At 41.0% G+C, this 23,736-nt stretch overlaps 1 protein-coding gene across 6 annotated transcripts in view; it reads left to right on the top strand.

The window, feature by feature from the left end:
- The window catches only part of PHF21B (PHD finger protein 21B), a 2,393,713-nt gene that overhangs the window by 2,135,458 nt on the left and 234,519 nt on the right, over window positions 1-23,736 (top strand). For all 6 annotated transcript variants that reach the window (XM_044088084.1, XM_044088083.1, XM_044088082.1 and 3 more), the window contains one exon: window positions 7,879-8,040. In XM_044088084.1, the coding sequence (XP_043944019.1) occupies window positions 7,879-8,040 (162 nt within the window). The remainder of the gene's footprint in view (window positions 1-7,878; window positions 8,041-23,736) is intronic.

Raw genomic sequence — 23,736 nt, 5'->3', positions numbered from 1 at the left:
CAGCAAAATGGAAAAGATTTCTCATTTGGAACACAACAAAAGGCTTAGATGTGACAGTGGCGAGCATGACACATATTCTGGAATACTTAGCAGAATTGTTCCACAATGGCCTGTCCTATTCTTCCATTAAGATTCATGCCTCAGCAATTTCAGCAGAATACAATGTTGATCCACCTATCTTCTCGCATCCTCTCCTCAGGAAATTTGTGAGAGGAATCAAAAACATCAATCCTCCAAGGAAACCCCCTTTACCTACTTGGGATCTCAACTTTGTGCTGGAGAAACAACACTTCCTCACTTTGAACCAGCAGCATCGGCAGATCTACAGTTTCTGTCTTGGAAAACTGCATTCCTTCTGGCCATAACTTCAGCAAGAAGAGTATCTGAGTTACAAGCTTTAATGGCAGTACAGCCATTTCTTATCTTCCATCAGGACAGAGTTTCATTGAGAACCAATCCTACTTTTATGCCAATGGTGGTATCTAGGGTATCCTTGAACCAAGCTATTCACTTGCCTACATTCTTCCCAAATCCACAAAATAAAGGGGAAAAACTTCTACACACTCTGGATATACACAGACAACTATGCTACTACTTGGACAGAACTAAAAGTTACAGAAAGACTGACCAACTCCTTGTAGCACATGCTGCTGGGGTACAAGGAAAAGCAATTTCCAAACAGACAATTTCAAAGTGGATAGGAAATTGCATTCGATTTTGTTACTCCTTTCATGGAAAGACGTTTCCTGCAAACATTAGGCCTCATTCCACGAGGGCCACAGCCACCACTACAGCCTTCCTAAGAGGGGTGGCTACCAAGGACATTTTAGAAGCTGCTACATGGAGCTCCGTGCATACATTTGCCAAACATTACAATTTACCTTTATACTCCAGATCCAGAGCAGGTTTTGCTACAGCAGTCCTGCAGGGTATCTTAACTACACCATCCTTTTCTTAGTACCTCCTCCCCAGATTGGCTATGGTATTCTACCCATATGTTATGACTGCAGATGCATCCTTGAAGGACATAGTACAGTTTTGTACCTACCATAAATGTAGATGTCCGATAGGTATGCATCTGCAGTCAGGTTTACCCTCCCTCCTTCCCCTCTGTGGTATTCCTAGGGTGCTTACCCCTCCATTAGCTAGCTGGGGGATCTATTATGGTGTATTTGTTTGTATATATATATGTATATATTTTGGAAAATGTTTGGAATTTATTGCATTCCTCCAAATTTGGCCTTCCTAGAGGGCACCTGGCATCTGGGGCAAGAAACACTGAGGAAAATGGCGTCTGATGCTTTTATACCCTAGACGCTCTGACGTCGGGGAAAGTGCGATATCAGCCGAGGCCAGACCCAGACTTTGGAATCCGGCTGACCGAAGGGCTGCCTGAGGCAGGACAACCCATATGTTATGACTGTACTTTCTTTGCCTTGATCCCTCTAATGGGGGAGTCACTAAGAGATGCTGTAGTCTACGACTGGCCTTCCAGTCTTTTTTACACTTACCCACCATTACCTCTCATTCACAAATTTCTACAGAAAGCATTCTGGTTAAAGCTCACTTATCCCCATTGCCCTTTTTTGGCCTGATCAGATTTGGTTCTCTTTCCTCTGGCCTCACCTCCTACATTTCCATAGGTACTAGATCCATCTCCAGACCTCCTGTCTTACCTGACAGGGATAACCCATCCTGACATAACAGGCCTCAAACTGGCTGCATGGACCTGACAGGGATAACCCATCCTGACATAACAGGCCTCAAACTGGCTGCATGGTTTCTCCAATTCCATTCATTGCTAGAGAGCCCAAGGCCTCTTCTCTGGTCTGACATTTTTTGTTGTCTTCTCCAAAAGCTTCTACAAGAAAGATTTACAAAAGTAAATGGAAGAGACTTGTCTTCTGGGCCCTTAACAAGGATCTGGATCCCCTTTCTTCCTCTGAATTGGCTATACTTGATTTTTTAACTATACATTTTCATTGAAGGGGCTAGCTTTTCTATTATTAGAGTACATTTGGCTGCCATTTTAAATTTTCATCTAGATGAAAATAAGTATACCTTAGCCAGGTCAGATGCTTGTCTTGTAAAACTGTTTTTTTTTAGTTGATATCACATCAGTGAGACAAGTGCCTGAACTCCAGGCTCTGTCTTCCAAATCTCCTTACCTGGTTTTCCACAAAGACAGTGTGTCTTTAAGTACCAACCCGTCTTTTTTGCTTAAGGTAGCTTCTGAGTCCAACATTAACCAGGTCATTTTTCTCACAATTTTCTTTTCAAACAAAGGAGAGTACATGCTCCATCTTTTGGATGTGCATAGACAACTTTGTTTTTATCTCCACAGAACTAAGGATTTCAGGAAAGCTGACCATTTTGTTTTTCTGTCCTAACATATTGGGCAAGCCAGTTTCCAAAGTTACACTGGCCAAATGGTTAACTGATTGTATTATCTTTGTCTATAATAAAAGAGGATTATCCTTGCCTAAACCTCCTAGAGCTCATTCCACAAGGTCTGTGGTGGTCTCCCTGACTTTTTAGTCAAGGGCATCCATAGATGACATTTGTGCAGCTGAAACTTGGACTAATGCTCACACTTTTATTGCTCATTACAAAGCGTTTATATCACTTCCGTGGTGGTGCAGCGGTAGCATTATTGCCTCACAGCAAGAGGTTCTCCCGTTCGATTCTCGGCTTGGGTTGGGAGTGCTTTCTGTGTGGAGTCTGCATGTCCTCCCCACGGTCGAGTGGGCGTTCGAAAGACATGCGTTGAATGGGTGTGCCTTCGTTGAAGGTTGGACGTCAGGCTGGCAACTCGACACCATAAAAACCAACTGCCAATCATTAGTGGACTGGAGTTCTGCTGTGGCGTCCCCTAACCGGGAAAAGCCAAAAGACAAACAACAAAGTGTTTATATCACGTTATCGAAAGATGAAAATAGCGAACGCTATTTCATCAGCCCCAAAACATCTAAACATGAAAATATCGAACATTGCTCCGAAATACACACACACACAACACACGCACATCAAACAAACAACAGCCACACACACACTTAAATTTCTACATCTAACGCTACAGTAAACTAAACATACACTTTCTACACACTTACCTTAACCCAAACCCTAACCCTAAGGTCCGTCATTATTGCACACTCACCTAACTTGCGCTGTAACCCTAACTCACTTAACCCGCCCCTAGCCCTAACATACAAACAATCGCACACTTACCCGAACCCAGCCTGTAACTTTCCACCACAGTGCTAAGAATAGCGAAGCCACAGAAACGGCCAAACAAATTCTTTCCCGAGGAAAGAATTCGCTGTTCTGCAGTTTTGCTATTCTTAGCATTCGCTGAATAGTGTTCGATATCAAAACATTCAAAGTTTTAATACTTTGATGTTCTGATATAGACCCATTACAAATTGGATTTGGTTTCCAGGAAGAGGTCTGCCTTTGGCTCTGCATGAGGGCCACCCAAGGTTCAACTAGCTGGAGAGACTGTCCCATCAGCTGAAGAATGAATGAAAAGGACAACATCAGATAAAAAAGTTATGTACTCACCATAACGTTTCATCTTTGTTGTCCATTTTCATTCTTCCTCAAGTTCCTGCTCACCTGCCCCCCTTCCCTTTGCTTTTAGAAAGACAAACAGTTTTTCTTGAGATCCTTTGTTCCTTGTTTGAGCTTCATCTCCTTTATTTATTCTGTCTTTTATTAATTTCTTTAAGATATTGTCCCTTTATCTGTAAGAGCAGCAAAGTCAATCTGAAGTATGTTAGGCTGGCAGAACATTATGGGTAAATAGAAGAACTCAAGAGTTTTGGATCTGAGGATCTGGTAGAAGTGTCTGAATCAGATCAAAGTCAGATCCAAGACCCATCAGTTGAGGAAGAATGAAACTGTTTTCAAAATACGAAAACACAAAGAAAATTACACCAAAACACTAGGTGTCCGGAAATAAGCAGCCCAAACGCGATAGATAACTTGTTAAACTTTAATGGATTCTGGTACCTCGGCTTTCGCCTTCATAAGGAATATCTACCATGAACAAATCCACCGCTTATAAACCAACAGCCATAATCAATTAAGCAATTAAGTAATTAAACAATATAAATTCGTTTGAAAAAATATATATATACAAACATTTAAAGGAACCTAATCATCATACATTACCTAACATTTTATTTCAAATGCAAAATAATTTATATATTGTTTTATTAAATATTATAATTATTAAGAATACTTAATACAAAATATCCCTAACATGGGTCTACTTCTAATGCCCGAAACGCCGTTTCGCCGACAGGGAAATAACCGACGCCAGAAACCCGACAACGCAGTTGACCGACACGCTCGAATCCCGGCAGACGGAAGACCGACAAGGGGAATGTGTAAGCGCGACCTGGTAAGTATGCGATAGTGAGGGATTTAGGAGTAGGGAGCGGACAGGTAAGTGTGCAATACTCAGGGATGTAGGGTTAGGGTGTGTGATAGGTGAGTGTGTGGTAGTGTCGGAGCTTGGGGTTTGGGGTGTGTAAGTGAGTTAGGGTTAGGGTGCAGGTAGGGAGTGTGTGTAGTGTCGGAGCTTGGGGTTTGGGGTGTGTAAGTGAGTTAGGGTTAGGGTGCAGGTAGGGAGTGTGTGCGGTAGTGTCGGAGCTTGGGGTTTGGGGTGTGTAAGTGAGTTAGGGTTAGGGTGCAGGTAGGGAGTGTGTGCGGTAGTGTCGGACCTTAGGGTTAGGGTTTGGGTTAGGGCTAGTGGATATGTGTTGTAGTGTACTGTGGTGTTGACGTGTAGTGTGTCGGTGTTATGGTGTTCGGTGTTTCGCGTTGTCGGGTTTGTGTGTTGTCGGGTTTCTGGCGTCGGTTATTTCCCTGTCGGCGAATCGGCGTTTCGGGCATTAGAAGTAGACCCCCCTAACATACCTACAAATATGAAACATTCATACTTTAAGTCTCTACATTTCTAAATTCAAACCAAAAGGATATAAAGTATTAAACTTGATAATGCATTTAGATTCCAAGTTCAACAAACCCTTAGTAAAATTAATGCTATTGGAATCTAACCCCCAGGGTCTGCCCAAAATACTAAAAGTCAAACCATTATCTATTCCCCCGTGTACTTCATGAAAATGCCTGGCCACTGGACTTTCTAATCTACCCCTCCTTATGTCACCAATGTGTTCAAGAATTCTTGATTTCACTCTTCTCCCAGTCTGGCCAATATACCATTTTTTTGGTGCACAATTGCATCCCAGTATGTAAACAACACCCAAGTCAAAATGTTCTATAGCACTAAAACTAACCCCATTGATCTCAGTATTATCCAAATTTCTGCATCTAGTGCAGACCTTGCACTTTCCACAGGGGAATGAAGAATGAAATTGGACAACACATATGGAACGTTATGGTGAGTCATCTTCTTCTTTCGGCTTTTCCCGGTTTGGTGAGTACATAACTTTTTTGTCTTATCTCACTTTATATACAGAGTTTTCCTTTAATGTCAGTCTGTTTTTTATGTTTGCATGCCAATGTTCCTACTATAGCCATAGACTGCATTAAAACAGTTTGTGAAGAGAACTTCCTATTCAGGGCTACATCATTCCTGTCCATCATGGGACCCAAACTTTATGGCTGAAAAATTAACACTGCCTCCTTTTTAACCTGCCTGCTAGCAAATCTGTTTTTTCTAAAAGTCTTTCTTCTCCTTTGCACTTATCAAATCTTGAAGCATCTGTGAGCAAGACGTTGAGACAAAGCTCTTCTTTTATACCAGAGAAGGTTTCTTCCCTTCAGTATTCTCTCCCAAGCAAGAAAATAAGTGGAAGAGATTTTAAACATTATGGATGTCCACAGATGGCTCAGATATTGCATTGAAAGTACAAAATTTATTCAGTAGTGTAATGAGCTGTTTATGTCATTTGCAAAAACAAAACAGAATCAATCATTTGTATTATATGACTTTCCAAAGTGGCTGCCTAAATTTCTTTATTTCTGTCATCGCAATTGCAGTAATACTGTGGATGAGTAGAGTGTATTCCAGCAGCCATAAACTAAAACATTTCTTCCTACATTGTCAGTGAGGCTGCTACATGGACTTCCATTCACATGTTCTGTGTGTATTGGGAACTGGATAGGCAGACTAAATAGTGTAAAATTTTTCACCTGTTCTTTGGAGTATGTTGTACAGAATTCCTTCATCTTTCTGGTAGTTGAAGATGTTATGTGGTCCATGTCCCATAGTTTTTGTAATCTTATTTTTGCTACCTTGGCCAAGGTAGCTATCTTTAGGTGGTTGTTACCAACTTCCCAACCCCCCCCCCCCCCACCATCTAGACAACCAAGATTACTACCTTGGAAGGGGCTATCGACCAAAGGAAAATATATTTTTTACCAGTGCTTTAGGAAGGTAACTACCTTTAGAAAAACAGAAGTTCATCAAAACAGTTTATAGGCTGCATAGTAAGTGACCATATTGTGATTGCTTTACAGTTTATAAGCTATTAAAAGTTTTTTTCAAAGATTCCACAAGACCTGGCTACCATATTCCTTTGCTACAGTTCTGCTTTATGCCACTGATGAAAAGATGGAAAAAATTTGTTTATTAACTCTATAGGTAGAGTGGTTCAGAGACTTTTTTGAGCCACAACCTTAGCCAAAGGCAAAAAAATAGTGCCCTTCAGTTTGTATACACACACACACACACACACATATGCACACGCACACAAAAATCAAGCTCAAATTAACATGTGAAGTAGATCGTTATACACAGGTAATGTGAAACTGAAAGTTAACATACAGCCTTCAGACATAGCTACAAAATCTGCATCGAGAAAGCAGTAACTTGCCAAATTTCAGCTGTAGGAAAAGCATATCAACAAAAGTTAAAAAGGTCCTGAATAGCCCTATTAGATATGTAAAGGTAGTTAAGAAGTAAGAAAAAAAGAAGAAAAAAAAAGGTAGAGAAAGGTTATGGTATAGTGGGATACATAGGAAGAAGCCTAACCAGGTAAAAAGCAAAGAAGCTGCTATCCATCTTTGTATGCAGTTGGTAAGATGCCTATGACTAATGCAGTGTATTTTCTTCATAAGTACACGAATGGTATAGAAGCATTTCATGGAGGAACAATTGGGAATATTTTTACTCAGAAGACATACAAAAAGAAACTAGAAGCTTAACTTGTTTGCACTTGAAGAAAGTAAGTTGGCAGCAGTTAGGGGAGTAGAGGTGATAGAAAAAAAGTTACAAAGTCAGGTGCATAACATTTTTAATATACATTTGAACAAGAGGACACAAATTATAAGGTGACATGCAAGTAAGTAAACGCAGTGAATTATTGGAATTATCTTTCTGAAGCATTTTAGGCTCAAACGCTCTGACAAAATCAAGGAATGCTTAGGAAGACAAGGACTTTATGAGTGATGGGAAATGTGTTGGTAAAGTGGAATATCTGCAGTCTTCATTCTAATGAACTACTATATAAATGTCCGTTATCCAGCTGACAAGATTTGGATACATTACTTAAAAATCAATTGTATGTGATTGCTTCCTTACAAAGTTAATAGTGGGAAAAACACATATTCTGTTATTAATGTCAGCCTGAAGTGCTACTGCACTGTTTATAGTCATGGTTTGAATGTGAATCATTTGATGAGCACAGCTTGGCTCATGGTTTTAAGTTTGTAATTGCATATTACCAGAAATAAAACAAAACCAGTGTATGGAGTTTGAGTCATTCCCTAAAAAGCATGGAAACAGGTTTTGCTCTGGAAGAGGCTACAATTTAGAATCCTCAGGTTTTAACATACTGTTTATACTGCATTCATTTTTCTGTCTAGTTTGCATTGTTTACCATGCTTTTTTTCTGCCTTTCTTCTTAGGGTGAACTACTACATGATACTCATTGTTCAGGCTGTAAGCATGCAGGAGGCCGCCTTCAGCCTTGTGGGACATGTTCTCGAGCCTATCATCATGAATGCCTAGAACCACCAATGAAAATTGCACAAAAAGGAGTTTGGGTGTGTCCAAAATGCCATCATAAGGTTGGTGAAGACGGCCTGTCCATCATGCATGTCCTTATTGTGACTTCTAACGGTAGTTACTTAGCATGTTCATGTCATGTTGATGATTTTGTAAGCTGTTTACTCAACAGGCGATCTAAGATATTGTATCTTTATATTCTGAGAGTTTTTACAAAGTATACCACAGAAGGCCTTTTGGTTAATATAACAGTCCTCGTGAGTGTTCCCTTTTAAAGTATACATGCTGAAGGTGGCCACCAGTGTGGCATGACAAAAATCATGATACAGTGGCCTCAGTGCTCAGGAAAGGTGATGAGCTCCTTTGGCTAGCCAGGGGATGCAGCTTTGCATTCAGTGTCTGTGGGCATGCTTGTTGCAGCAGTTGTCCTCATGAAGGTCTCCCCAACATCCTACCATCTTTCTCCTGTAAAAGGAGTCCAGAAAAGTGAACCACCTTAGGATGTGTGTTTACGTTTTTATGAAGGTGCTAAAGTGTGTACCACATATGTTGTAATTTCAAGTTGATTAACTACGGTTGCCACTGTTGCAGTTGCCTGATGGATCAGTTATAAATATTCTATTGTCCCAATCAACCACTGTTGCAATCATTTCAATCATTATGATATGAGTACCATATACTGCCACAGAAAATTCAGCCAGACCCATAGGATCCAATGTTACTGTCTACCTGTATGTTTCATTCAGGCTTATCACTTTCATTCATAAAAACCCTTTCCAGTGTTCCTGTATATTTATTCTTGACATTAAGGCACACCTAGAAAATGTAGAGACAGAATGTAATGCTCTCAGTGTTGTTGTTAAATTTAAATTTCTTCTACATTTGCTGCTCTACATACTAGAAAAGGAATGCTAAAAATGATTCAGGTAAGAGACCGTAATGCTGGTGGTGCCTGCCGGATCTGATAAGAGCCTTGGATCCAGTGGGGCCGAAGTAGGTCTTGGATCCAGTAATTTCAGATTTGAGGTCTTAGCAGATTTAGCCGTAGGCTCCAAAGAAGCTCCAGATGTTTTATGTGATTGCTTCCTTGGCTCTGTAGAGACAGAAAGGCTAACTGAGGGGGTTTGAGCCCGTGATGAAGAAGATGAAGCCACTAAGAGACCATTCAAAATGAGCTTGTTCCTGAGATCAGCTATAGCTCAGGGGCTGAATACCTCACAGATACATAGTCCGAACACAGGTGTTCAGGACCTAAACAGTATACACATTTACTGTGTGCATCGGAATGGGGAATCTTGTGCCCACATTCTGAGCAATGCTTAAAACCAGTGGGCTTCTCAGATATAATTAACACAAGACAACTGGAATGCAACAGCAGCACAGTACACTAAAGACTAAGCAAAATCAAGAGGTAAAAAACAATAACCCCGCATTTTTTTTTTTTTTTTTTTGTTTAGTGCTAAAGAAAACTGGGGACCTGAGATCCATTCTAGATCTTGGCAATCTAAATCAATGGTTACAGTTCAGTCCATTCTATTGCTGTCGCACAAGGATGATTGGATGTGCTCTATAGACCTTCAGGACATGTACTGTCACATCAAAATAGACAGACATTTCAGAAGTCATTTGGACTTCAGGCTGGGAGCCAGTCATTACTAGTTCAGAGCTCTGCCCTTTGGACTCACCACAGCCCCAGGGTGTTTACCAAATGCATAGCAGTAGTGGCAGCTTACCTGAGACTGAAAGTATTCCATGTGTTTCCATATTTGGATGGCTGGCTTCTTGCTGCCCAAACCCAGCATCAACTACTTCAGGCCAGGGACTCTTTCTTCCAGATCTTTAGCTCCCTGAGCATTACTGTCAGTCTTACCAAATCGAACCTGTCCCCTTTTCAGAGGTTGGAATTCATCGGTGCTTTTCTAGATACAATGCACCAGGTAGCTTCTTTGTCTTCTCATTGAATAATGTCCTTGAGAGACCAAGTACGGGGCATAATTTCTTAACAGTCTCCACTGGTGAGACTGATTCTTCAAGCTCTGGGCTCTATGTCAGCTGCCATTATTTTTGTGCCCTTAGCAAGATTCTTTATGCAAGTCCTCCAATGGACCTTGGCTGTTAAGTGGTCTGTTTTTTACCAGCAATTATCTGTTCCTATCAAGTTAACTCCAATTTGCAGATGACATCTCCAATGGTGGATTCACTCAGATGACCTGTTCCTGAGCAGGCCATTATTATTTCCTCCCCCGACAGCCACAGTGACCACAGACCCTTCCCAGTTAGGGTCAGGGGCATTTTGAGGGAAAGATGGTCCAAAGAATGTTGTCTTCCTCAAAGAATAGATTGCATATCAACATTCTAGAGATGAGAGCAATTCTTCTTTCAGGACAGCCTCCCCTGTGGGATGATTGCAGTACACACTGACAACATGTCAGTAGTCTAGTATATCAACAAACAAGGAGGAACCTCTTCTTACCCATTATGCAGAGAGGCCATGAGGGTCTGGGAATGGCTGAAATCTTCAGACCACTTTCTAGTTGCAACACATATACTGGTGAGAACCAACTTTCTAGCATACAAACTCAGCAGGTCCATTCTGACCCCTCATGAGTGGCCCCTCAGTCAGTCAGTGGCGAATCTCATTTTTGGCAATTGGGGCTAACTTTGCTGTGACCTCTTCGCTTCTCCCCAAAACAACATGTGCAGCAAGTACTTCTCCCTGATCCCCCCTCTGAGAGAGTCCCCGAGGGATGCTGTAGTTCACGATTGGCCCTCCGGTCTCCTTTATGCTTATCCTCCTCTGCCATTGATCCCGAAGTTTCTGCAGAAAAAGCACAAACCAAAACCAAAAAAAATAAATAAATGAAAGGGATCACCAATGGAGCACTGCAGCATTAAATCCAAAGAGTTTATTAAAGTTATGCATTTTCGTCAGAATCACAAGACTTCATCAGAACATTGGATAACCAAAATAACATAATTAAATACCCTAACCCTCTCAACCATTGGATAACAATAAAACATAATTTCCTGTAAAATAATTGAGTTATTTAAAATGACAGTATCAAAAAACTCACAGTGACAAAACATAACAACAAAACCATAAACCCCAACCAACCAAATAAAATATAATATAGTACAGTACAGCATGATTCAAAAAATATATCCTAATAAAATCACATAAAGAAAGCTGATTTTAGTTTTAGTACAGAACTAATGGAAATCTTATAATTGAGCCCAGGTGGTTGACATGCATTTAATTTAATCTACCACTTGAGCTCTAAATATTCTAGGAAGTCATAATCCAGACCCCCTCGTGGACCCAGATCTACTTGTTCTAATACAAAAAATTTGAAGGAGTGAGTCGGGTGTGCCTTGATATGCATAAAAAGAGCTGGGGGCATTTACACTACACTTTTGGAAAATCCTGGAGGTTTGAACAGAAACTTTGGTTTGGTAAAAACTGATAGTTTTATTAGGGCATGTGTCCTCCCCTTTACTAGAGATGTTTTACAATTTTAGAAGTATTATTTATGACTTTTAGACCATGTTTTGTATGGATGATAAGATTAACAATAGGTTGGGGGAAAAACCTCTTGTGGTATATAAAAACGGTACCTCTTTGAAAGGCCTGGTGAAGAGGAAAAAGTTAAAGGCAGGCCTAGGTGGAACTTTTAAATGTGGGAGGTGTGGACAATGCCCTTTCATATTGGACACTGATTCAATCAAAGTTAGGAATTATGGTAAAATTACCACTAACAGAAAGTGTTACTGATGTACCAAGGGAGTGGTCTATATCGCAGTCTGTATGGTATGTGATGGTTATTATGTGGGGAAGACAATCAGAGCCCTCAGACAAAGAATATACCAACACAACTATGATATTCAAAAAAAAACAAAGATACCAGTGCTTTATACAAGCATATTAAGGCACACCCGACTCACTCCTTCAAATTTTTTGTATTAGAACAAGTAGATCTGGGTCCACGAGGGGGATGATGACTTCCTAGAATATTTAGAGCTCAAGTGGCAGATTAAATTAAATGCATGTCAACCACCTGGGCTCAATGATAATATTTCCATTAGTTCTGTACTAAAACTAAAATCAGCTTTCTTTATGTGATTTTATTAGGATATATTTTTTGAATCATGTTGTACTGTACTATATTATATTTCATTTGGTTGGTTGGGGTTTATGGTTTTGTTGCTATGTTTTGTCACTGTGAGTTTTTTGATACTGTCATTTTAAATAACTCTATTTTATAGGGAATTATGTTTTATTGTTATCCAATGGTTGAGAGGGTTAGGGTATTTAATTATGTTACTTTGGTTATCCAATGTTCTGATGAAGTCTTGTGATTTTGACGAAAGTGCTTAACTCTGCAGAAAGACAGGTGGCTGAAGAGTTCAGTGATCCTCATTGCTCCTTAATGGCCATGTTATATGTGTTTCCCCTTTCTCTGGTCTCATCTGAAATATCCCTCATGGATTCTGGAGCCCTTCCAGGACCTCCTCTCTCATCCATCAGGGAATCAACAACCCAGTCTACTCTCCCTCAAACTGACCCCTTGATATCTCCAATTTCAGTAATTCTGCAAAGGTCCAGGCTTGCTTCCTCTGTTTGAGACATAGTTTTAGCTTCCTAAAACGCTTCTACTAAAAAAAGTGTACCAAAGCAAATTTGTCATTTGGGCTTCCAAAGAGCAAATTGATCTTTTCTCAGCCCCCGATGTCAGCCATTCTTCTCTTTCTTTCTTCTCTCTTCAAGGAAGGGGTTAGTTTTTCCATTATAAAACTTCAGCTGGCAGCCGTTTCCAATTTTCATGCTGACTCCCTTGCTACATCTAAATTATGTAAGGCTTTCATGAAAAGGATTTTTCTGCTTAGAGCCCTGTTAAAAGATCCTACTCCACTGTGGGATCTAACTGTTATTCTTTAAGGACTGACTCAAAAATCATTTGAACCAGTGAATGATTGTGAAATGAAATTCCTTTCATGGAAAACCATTCTTTTGGTCGCTGTCACATCAGCAAGAAGAATTTCCAAACTTCAGGCCTTATCATCGAAGCCGCCTTACATAATCTTTCATAAAGATAGAGTATCTCTCTGTACCAACCCATCTTTTATACCTAAGGTAGCCACAGAGACTAATATAAATCAGTCTATACAGTTGCCAGTCTTTCCAAAATTTTCTAACAAGGGGGATCATATTTTGCATCTGCTTAATGTTCACAGACAACTGTTTTATTCTACCTTCATAGAATAAAGCAGTCTCCAAAGCTATATTGGCTAAATGGATTACTGATTGTATTTTCACTAATGTGTTCAAAAAAATGGATTGAACTTGCCTCAGCTTCCTAAAGCTCAATCTACTAGATCTATTGCTGCATCATATATTTTCTCCTCCGGAGCGTCGATTGATGATATTTGTGCTACAGCCACTTGGTCAAAGACTTGTACCTTTGTGTCACATTATAAATTGGACATTGTCCCCAGAAGTAGAGCTTCTTTTTGTTTGACAGTGCTTTGGCACATCCTTCCTTGAGGCCACCTGAGGGTAACATAGCTGGGGACTCTGACCCAATAGTGAGGAAGAATGAAATGGACATCATCGGATTTACAAGTTATGTACTTAACATAACTTGGCATCTGTGTTGTCCATTTTTGTTCTTCCTCCCCTTCCCTCTTAGCCATCCCCAACCTATTGGCTCCTAGAGGATCTATTGGATTTATAGGAACCACCTGGGTCACTTACTTCAAAAGGTTTGGATCCCTTTTTTACTCCAGTCCCATCTGTTCTGGAGTATAGTACTGGACTTTGTCATTATGTTTTCAAAATCCTCCCAATATATAATTTCATTCAGGGGGTTGATTCTTCATCCTTGACTTATTTAAAAGTGGGCAAATCCTTTCTCAGAGGTACATTCCTGTTGAGCCACCATTAAAGGATCCAGTTATACCTTTGGATCTCAACTTTTTCCTAGCAAAACTTACTCTGCCTGCGTTAAACCCTGGCAGCATCTGCAGAATTAAAATTTTTTTTGGAAGGGCATCTTTATGGTGGCCTTCACTTCAGCCCTGGGGCTTTCTGAATTGGAGGCTGTTGTTGATTGATCTTCCTTATTTGGGCCTTCACAAAGATCGGGCTTCCAGTGTGGAGACTGTATATCCAAAATCCAGGCTTATGTATACTAAGTCCGAGATTGCCATTTCTTGGAATATTCCCTTTTCTGTGAGGTGTGGCAATTTTAGAATTAGGTATGTATAGCTTTAGGGGGAGTGTGGGGGCTTACTATTCCAGCTAAGACCTATGATATAAGGGAAGAGATACCTGACTGAAGCAATTTCTGTCGTTCTAGAAAAGTGCCTTAAGCTGATTTTATTTCTTAAGTAATTGTATTAGACACCACACATTTTCTTCAGCTGTTGAGAGATTTATGTTAATCACTAGACATACTTGTGTACTGTGGATGCATGCCTGTTACACACTAGTTCCATGTGGTGCAAGCATTTTGGCTGTACAGTATTTTCTTGCAACAAGCTAGACTACTTATTCTTCTTTCGGCTTTTCCCAGTTAGGGGTCTCCACAGTGGATCACCTGTCCACTCATTATTGGCAGTGGAGATGTTCTTCATTCCACATTGCTGCAGTCCTAACTATTGGGTAGTCCGCTGTCCAGTCGGCCCGAATACCAAAGTATATGGCTGACGTCGGTCAGGCGCGTAGACTGACATCAGTACGTCAGGGTACTAATGCGCATGACCGACGTCATATCCTCAGTCTTTTTTGCCGCATGGTCCGATGCAGAAGCAATTTTGCGAGTGCAGGTTGGCGTTCTGAAAGTTTCTGAAGTCAGAGTTTCAGACCGAATCAAAGTTGGCTAAGTACCCGTTGGGGATTATTTTCGTTTTTTCTTGCCTCAGTATTTAACCGGATGTCAGAAAAAGTGAATAACTGTATTTCTTGTGGGAAACAGATACCTCATAGGGATTACCATACTTTGTGTATACCTTGTTTAGGGCCTGAGCACGACGTTGTTGGTTGCGCTCTTGTGCTAGATTTAACAAACGCACTATTAAGAGAAGGTTAGACTGTGCCAGGTTAGTGTTTGGGAAGCGTTGTAATTATAAAATGCCGTCGGATGCTCCGACGCCCGCTTCGTCCAAAAAGCGCAAGGACAAAACCGCAAAGCCTAAGGTTGATGAACCGGCAGTCCCGGACGTCGGTCCTTTGGAAGGCTCAGTGGAGCCAGAGGTTTTGCCAGGAGTTTCTTTGGAGTCTCAGGCAGAGACTTTACTGTTACAGGATGTACCCTCTCAGGAGGTAGGCCAGGCTGAGGGGGCTTCTCAGGTAACTGTTCTTCCCTCTCTTCCCAAGGTAGTTAGGGCCTCTCCTTCTGTTTCCAAAACTTCTTTGAGAGGTAGGCCAGGTTTAGCTTCAGTGGGGGCTTCTCCTAGTTCTTCAGGTTCTGTGCCTAAGAGACATATGCTTAAAATGGCAGAAGATTTGATTACTATGATTAGAGGTTCTATGCCCCCTCCTGATAAGAGGCCTAGGGTGGAACCTGAGTTTGAGAGTTTTGAACAGTGTTCAGAGGCTTCTGAGTCTTCTGCGGAAGACTTGCAGGAATATCCCCCTTATTCTGATTCTGATGTGGATGATTCCACTCCTACAGCTTCTCCTCCTGAGGATTTCTCTTTTTCAGAAACTCTGCATTCCATGAGGGAGCACTTTAAATGGGAAGGCCAAGATTACTCTGATTCCAGGAAAAGGCTTAGGGAATTCTTGTTTTTACCCCAGCATAGGCCTTTAGCTATTCCTCCTGTGTTGAATGTGGTGGAAGATGTTTTTGCAGAGGCTTCCCTGAACCCTGATTCTTTGCCTCCTGCCCCTGTTAAACCTGATAGGTATTATAGGGTGCCTGAAGCTCATAAGTATCTTTTTAAGAGCCCTAGGGCAGATCCGGAAACTGTTTCTCAGGGACCTAAAGGTGTTAAGGCCTCTGTTGTTAAAAATCCTGTTCCATCTGATAAAGAGGCAAGGGCTTTGGATAGATGGGGAAAGAAAGTGTATACTTCTTCCACTTTAGGCCATGAGGGCGTTGAATTGTCAGTTCCACATGCTAAAATATCAAAATTATCTCCTTTCACAATTGAAATCTAAGGTGGATGCTTTGGCGGAAGGTATTGAGTGTAAAGAGTTGCTAGATTTAGTTCATGTGTCTGAACAAGTGGGTAAGCATTCTTTGCAATGTGGTTTTGATGCTGTACAGGCCTCCTCGAGGGTGGCTGCCACTAGTTCTGTTCTTCGCAGGCATGCCTGGTTGAGGGATCAGAATTTGGCTGAGCATGTTAAGACAAGGATTTTGGATGCTCCTTTACAGTCTGATGTGTTGTTTGGTTCACCTGTGGAAGCAGTTTTAAAGAAAATGGAGGACAAAGCTAAGTCTATGCAAACTGTTAAAGATTTTTTGCAGGTACAGCCACCGAAGTTTAGTAGAAATTGGCCTACTAAGGGATGGACATATCCTGCTTATGATTCTCAGTCTAGGGGTAGGTCTAGACGTGGTAGGGGCAGAGCTCAAGGTTCTTTTAGGCCTAGAACAGGGAGTTCACCTGCTCAGACTTCTGGTGAGGGCAGGGGTCAGTCCTTTCGTAAACAGACCCAATGACTTGCCTTTTCAGCTGCCAGTAGATTCTCGTCTGGCAGCTCCTTTGGGAGGAAGACTGTCTCTTTTCAAAGAAAATTGGGATTTAATTACTCAAGACAGATGGGTGTTGGATATCATTCACCATGGTTACAGGTTTTATTTCCATACATTGCCCCCTTTCAAAGGCATGCCAGACGTTCCTCCTCCACAAAGGAAAGAGGCTCACAAGCAAATTTCTCTGTTACTCCAAATAGGGGCCATTCAGCCAGTTCCTGTATCAGAAAGGGGCCTAGGATTTTATTCTCGCCTGTTCCTAGTACCAAAGAAGGGGAACACGTGGAGACCAATTTTGGATTTATCTATCCTCAACACTTATCTGGACATTCCCAAGTTCAAGATGTTGACGTTACAACAGCTTTTACCTCTGCTGGGCAAAGATCACTGGATGGTAACTTTAGATCTCAAAGAAGCTTACCTTCATGTGCCTATAAGACTACGTTGCAGGAAGTATCTGCGTTTTCGAGCTGGAAATTCTCATTATCAGTTCTCTGCATTGCCCTTTGGCTTATCTACTGCGCCCAGAGTATTCACAAAGGTTCTGGCTCCAGTGATAGCTTACTTCAGGCTAAAAGGAATTCAAATCTATCCTTACTTGGACGATTGCCTGATTCTGGCTCAGGAAAAGGAAGATCTTCTACAGCATTTGGAATATGTCATAGCAGTGCTAAGATGCCTAGGGTATTCTGTGAACGAAATAAAGTCCAGTCTAGTACCCTCTCAAGACATGTGCTTTCTGGGTGTGAGACTGAATACAGCAGCCCAGATGGCATTTTTAACCCCGGACAAACAAAAGAATCTTTCAAGTTACTTCCATCAGCTATCTCTTCAGTCCGGGCTGACTGCAAGGACAGTCCTTCAAGCCTTAGGGTTCATGGCATCTTGTATTCTGGTGCTTCCCAATGCCAAACTGCATATGAGGAAGCTACTATGGTATCTCAAAAATGTATGGACACAGCACTGCCAGGATTTGGACACTGTCATTCAAATAATACCTTGCATTCAAAAGGAATTTCTGTGGTGGGCTCAGGAATGTCACCTAAACAAGGGACTCTCTGTGACCCGGCCAGAGGCGAGTCAGATTCTAACGACAGATGCCTCAGACATTGCTTGGGGAGCTCATCTAAATGGAAAGTGGATACAAGACAAGTGGCCTGCCAGACTACAGCATCTACATATCAACATGAAGGAGATGTTAGCAGTCCAGTTTGCATTAATGGCTTTCAAGGAGTTACTTCTTCCAGGACAGGTGTTGATTCTAACAGACAACACAACTGTCATGTGGTACATCAACAAACAAGGGGAACACATTCTTACCCATTGTGCAGGCAAGCAATGATTTTATGGGAGACTGCGCTCAGCTTGCAACTAACTCTTCAGGCAAGGTTTCTGCCGGGAGCACAGAACTCCTTAGCAGATGTGTTAAGCAGACAAATCATGGATCCCCACGGGTGGAAACTGGATCTTCATGTATTTCAAAAGTTGACAGTGTCCTGGGGAACTCCAGACATAGATCTGTTCGCTTCTCCACTAAACCACCAGCTGCCAAAGTTTTGCACAAAGAGGTTTCATCACACAGCTTGGAAAGTGGATGCTCTTTCTTTCAGTTGGAAAAATCTTCATGTGTATGCGTTTCCACCTCTGCCTCTTCTTCCAAAGGTGCTTCTAAAGGTCAGACAAGACAAGCCAAGGATGATTTTAATAGCTCCAGATTGGCCTCGGCAGCACTGGTACCCATTACTGAGGAGTCTGGTAAAGAAGCCTCCATGGCCTTTACCCTTGATTCCACACCTGTTGTCTCAGAGAGAAGGTCACCTGCTCAATGTCAAGCTTCACTATCTTCATCTAACAGCCTGGCATATTCTGTTTTGAAAGACAGTAGGTCTCAACTTCCTCAACAAGTTTTAAATGTGATTATGGAAGCCAGGAGACCCAGTACAAGGAAAGTGTATTCAGAAAAATGGAAGAGATTTTTATTTTGGAGTGCAGCAAAGAATTTGGAGATTTCTGAGCCTAATTTGAGTGTGGCTCTTCAATATCTTACTGAGTTATTGGACAAAGGTTTGTCTTTCTCTTCCATTAAGATTCATGCTGCAGCAATTTCAGCTCACTATGATTGTGACCCACCATTGTTTTCACATCCTTTGTTCAAGCAATTTCTTAGAGGGGCAAAGAATATAAGACCTCCACGTAGAGCTCCTACTCCTGCTTGGGATCTCAATTTTGTGTTGGAGAAACTTACTCTACAACCTTTTGAGCCTGCAGCTACTGCTGAACTGAAATACTTGTCATGGAAGACTGCTTTTTTGTTGGCCATTACTTCTGTAAGAAGGGTTTCTGAGTTACAGGCCCTTATGGCGGTTGAGCCTTTTTTGATTTTTCATAAGGATAGGGTATCATTACGTACAAATCCTTCCTTTATGCCTAAAGTGGTTTCTAGTGTGGCTTTAAACCAGACTATTCATTTGCCTACGTTTTATGCAGATCCCCAAAATAAAGGGGAAAAGATTTTGCACACTTTAGATGTACACAGGCAATTGCGTTATTATTTGAGCAGGACTAAGGATTTTAGACAGTCTCAGCAGTTGTTTGTTTCTTTTGCTTTGAGTTCTCAGGGCAAGCCTGTGTCAAAACAAACTATTTCTCGATGGATTGGGTTTTGCATTGCCTTTTGTTATTCCCATCATGGCAAGGAGATTCCAGCTGGGATTAGGCCTCATTCCACTAGGGCTACTGCCACTTCAACAGCTTTTCTAAGGGGGGTGGCAACTAAGGACATTTTGGAGGCAGCAACTTGGAGTTCAGTGCACACTTTCTCTAAGCATTACCACCTTCCTCTCTACTCTAAGTCTAGGGCTGGTTTTGCAACAGCCATTTTGCAAGGCATGTTATCAGCTCCTGCTTCTTTGTGATTTGCCAGCCTCCCTTACCTCTGCTTTGGGATTCTACCCAATAGTTAGGACTGCAGCAATGTGGAATGAAGAACATAGTACAGTTTTGTACCTACCATAAATGTAGATGTTCGAGGATCCACATTGCTGCAGTCCAATTTACCCTCCCTCCTTCCCCTCTATGTTAGGGGTGGTTGTGTAGGTGAGATTATGTTCAGCTGGATTTGTATATATTGTACATATTTTTGGTGCAGGTATGTTTGGTGTTTTTTTTGGGTTTTGGGCCTTATCTTTTCAGGGTCTTCTGACATCTGGGGCAAGAAAAGACTGAGGATATGACGTCGGTCATGCGCATTAGTACCCTGACGTACTGATGTCAGTCTAATGCGCCCTGACCGACGTCAGCCATATACTTTGGTATTCGGGCCGACTGGACAGCGGACTACCCAATAGTTAGGACTGCAGCAATGTGGATCCTCGAACATCTACATTTATGGTAGGTACAAAACTGTACTTTTTACGGTGTCGAATTGCTAGCCCGGTGCCCAACCTTCCACAGAAGGTGCATGCACTCATGCCTAGGGCCAATTAAGGGTGTCCAATCCACCTACAGCATGTCTTTGGGATGTGGGAGGAAACCGAAGCATCCGGAGGAAACCCACAAGACCACAGGGAGCACATGCAGACTCTGCACAGAAGGCACCCCAGCCAAGGATTGAACTGGAGAATCGCTTGCTGTGAAGCAGCAACGCTAACCACTGCACCACTGCGGCCACCCTTGCAACAAGCTAGACTATCATCAAGAATTTTTCTTTCTTACTCCTACTCCTTTATATGGTTTTACCTTTGTTTTTTTTTTTTTTTTTTAAGGGTAGTTGTTGCCACCAGGTTAATGGCAAAACAGTAGAGGCAGCCTTTTTCTGCATGTATACAGATCTTTTTTGGGCTTGTTTGATTTGGAATATATTTGATTCCGCTAGTAATTTAGACTTGATTGAAGTGTTGAGAAGGTACCCGGATAATTGTCGGCTGCTGTGGAGAGGAACAGGCTAACAAGTAAAAGATTTTGTGAAGTATTTTAATCACAGTTTATTTGCAGTCTTCTTCACTGTTTCCTATAACTTGTTTAAACCTCACCCTTTTAGATGTTGTCAGCATTGGAGAATGCAGCTAAGAAAGCTGATAGAATGTACAACGTTCCTCAGTGTTTCAAATTTCTATACACTAATCCCATACCTGAATCCATTTGCTTCCAAGAATTTTGTTACCTCTAGTCGTTTCCCTTCTGACAAGGATGGTAAAACAATTGGTACATTTGGGAAAACTGTATGCTTTTGTAACTTTAATTTTCAGAATTTTCAGCTGTCAGGTTCAAAAGATGTACAAGTGACCAGGTTAATAGATAGATCTGTTAACACTTTGACTTATAGAAAACCCTTTATGAAAAATGCTTTCTTTTATTCTAACAGTTGTCATTCACAGTTTTTGTGACTCAAGCAGATATGTACTGATACAGTGATTTCAGAGCCTTTCCTGCCGCTGAAAAGAGCACTCCTCTGTGGGCTTTCAAGGATCAACGGTCTGTGTTGCTCCATTGCTGGCATATAATTTCCTTTTAGGGAAAAAAACTTGTACATGTTATTATTAATTTTTAAGTATACTTTCTGGTCTGTTTTTTTTAAGCTAGTAGTATGTGTTTTTATTGACTGTCATGCGACTTTGCATTACTTTTAAATAGGAGCACACTTTTGCATTTAGCACTTTCTCTAACCAGTTTTTTCCTGCTGGGAAAACTGTTTAAAGTACCTTTTGGTGCTGGTAAAGTGGATTAGAGTAAGGTTTGGTGTTTATTTGGGAAAAGTGACTATATGCTACTTTTGAAATGTTATCATCTTGTGCTGCTTACTTTCTGTTGGAAAGAGGCACCATTTTGTTTTGACCCTGGAACAAACTGTGTGTCCCATGTTATGTACTTCTTCAAGCCAAAGAAAGAAACCACTCATCTTTTTCCTTGGATCCCTCTGGTGCTGCCCATATAGCCACTATGGATTGGGGGTTAACTATCTCCTCTGTGGCTCTTGGAATCCCGTTAGTGGGCAAGGGAGATCCACTTTTGTCTCTTTTGGGATAAGTGGTAGGCAAGGTATGCTAATCCCTGGTGAAGCTGTTGCTGCCATTAAAAATCTTGTTTGCCCTAACTTGTCTGTCAAAAACAATCAGAAAACTTAATATATAGCTTCTCTTGCTTCAGTTTCCCTGGACAGGAGTAGTTTATTAAGTCTGTCTCAGGATCTTGTACAGCTATTGACCCTTCTTATCAGTCTTTTTTCTGATAAGACAAAAAGGGATTCCTCTTCTTCTGAAAAGATTGAATAAGTTGAATCGGCAGAGGAATGTAATGGGACTGATGCAGGTTTTTCTCCTCAGAATTCTGATTCAGACTCATAAAAGAGCATGTTATCTGAATCTCCTTGTCAAGGATTCTCTTTCTGTGAGACCATTTCCTGAATGTGTCAGTGCTTTCAGTGGGAGAATACAAAGGTTTCTCATTGCCTTAAAAAAATACTATGAAATGCTACAAATGGAATTCCCAGAACTGCCTCACATCCTCCCAATGTTGTCAGCATTGGAGGATGCAGCTAAGAAAGCTGATAGAATGTACAACGTTCCTCAGTGTTTCAAATTTCTTTACACTCATCCCATACCTGAATCCATTTGCTGCCAAGAATTTTGTTACCTCTAGTCGTTTCCCTTCTGACAAGGATGGTAAAACAATTGGTACATTTGGGAAAACTGTATGCTTTTGTAACTTTAATTTTCAGAATTTTCAGCTGTCAGGTTCAAATGTTAAAGTTTATTGTGACTAATTGTGAAAGTAAGAGGAGTGTATTATCTTTAGTTCCTTCCAGTGAGTAAAAATCTGCTTTGTGTGGTTTAATTTCTTCTATTTCTTAGGTCAATGCTCATTTTATGACTGTAGATACTACATCCAGGAGGTTTGCCTGGCTAATGATCTCAAAACCTCCTAGAGGATGTAAAAGTTAGATTTTTAAATTCACCTTTGGATAGAAGTTTTTGAATCCACTGTGCAGAAGTTATCAAAAAATATGAGAGGGGTAAGCTGATAGAAGTAATTTCTCAGATTTTACAACCCTTCTGTAAATTTTCCAAGGGTTTTTCTGCTCCCTCATCCAGTTTTGGCAAGAAACAAAATAGTCTCAGCAAAATGCTGATAAGTAGTTTAAAAAAACAATGGCAGAGAGGTTCCAAAAAGAAAGCAGAAGCCACCTGAAACAAACAGCAGTCAAATAAATCAGAATGACTGTGTAAAGGACCTTATCTCTTCTAGAAAGTCTGAATCTCCATTTATTTCTTTGGCAGTACATTGTTTCAGACAAATGGATTCTGAGACTGATTAAGTAGAGGTAAATATGGCAGTTGGAAGAAATTCTTTCTTTACAGGGAATTATCCCACATCCATCTGACCAAACACATCTGTTCCCTCCTGAACTACAGCACATACTTTCTCCGGGGGTAATAGAAATGGCTTCTCCTTCCCATCGAGGTAGTGGTTTTTATTTGAGAATTTTTCTGGTGCCAGAGAAAGAAAATACCTAAGACCAGTTCTGAACCTTTCCTTCCTAAACCGGTTCAGTGGCCAAGTTCAGAATGCTTTCACTAAACAATATTTTACTCATTTGTGTTTTTTGGTAATCTTAGATTTAAAAGATGCTTATCATCCCGTTCCAATCCTATTCAGACTTCAGATGTTTCTGAAGGTTTTATATGTCTGGATCACATCATCACTTCTATTCCTTACCCTTTGCAGTATCCAATGCTCCAAAAGTGTTCACAAAGTGATCTAGCTGCAGCTATAGCACATTACAAGCTACAGTGTATCCACATTTTCCGTATTTAGACTTGCTTATCTTTTACAGAGTCTTTTTCTAAGTGTCAGGAATCTCTCATTTGAGTGAGAGATCTTCTATGCAGGCGGGGATTCCAAGAGAACATTTAGAAGTCTTTTTTGACTCCATCACACAGGATTGTGTTCCTGGGGTGTCTGACAGACACCTCATTACAAAGAGCTTTTCTTCCACAGGGAAAAAAAATCTTTATCTAGATATATTCCAGGGATTTTGCACTCAGACTTCCATCACTG

Source organism: Protopterus annectens, chromosome 11.part0 (genome assembly GCF_019279795.1).
Source record: "Protopterus annectens isolate FY-2018-M chromosome 11.part0, PAN1.0, whole genome shotgun sequence".
NCBI lineage: Eukaryota > Metazoa > Chordata > Ceratodontiformes > Protopteridae > Protopterus > Protopterus annectens.
The sequence above is the reverse complement of the archived record's forward strand: the minus strand, read 5'-3'. Positions and strand labels throughout refer to the sequence as shown.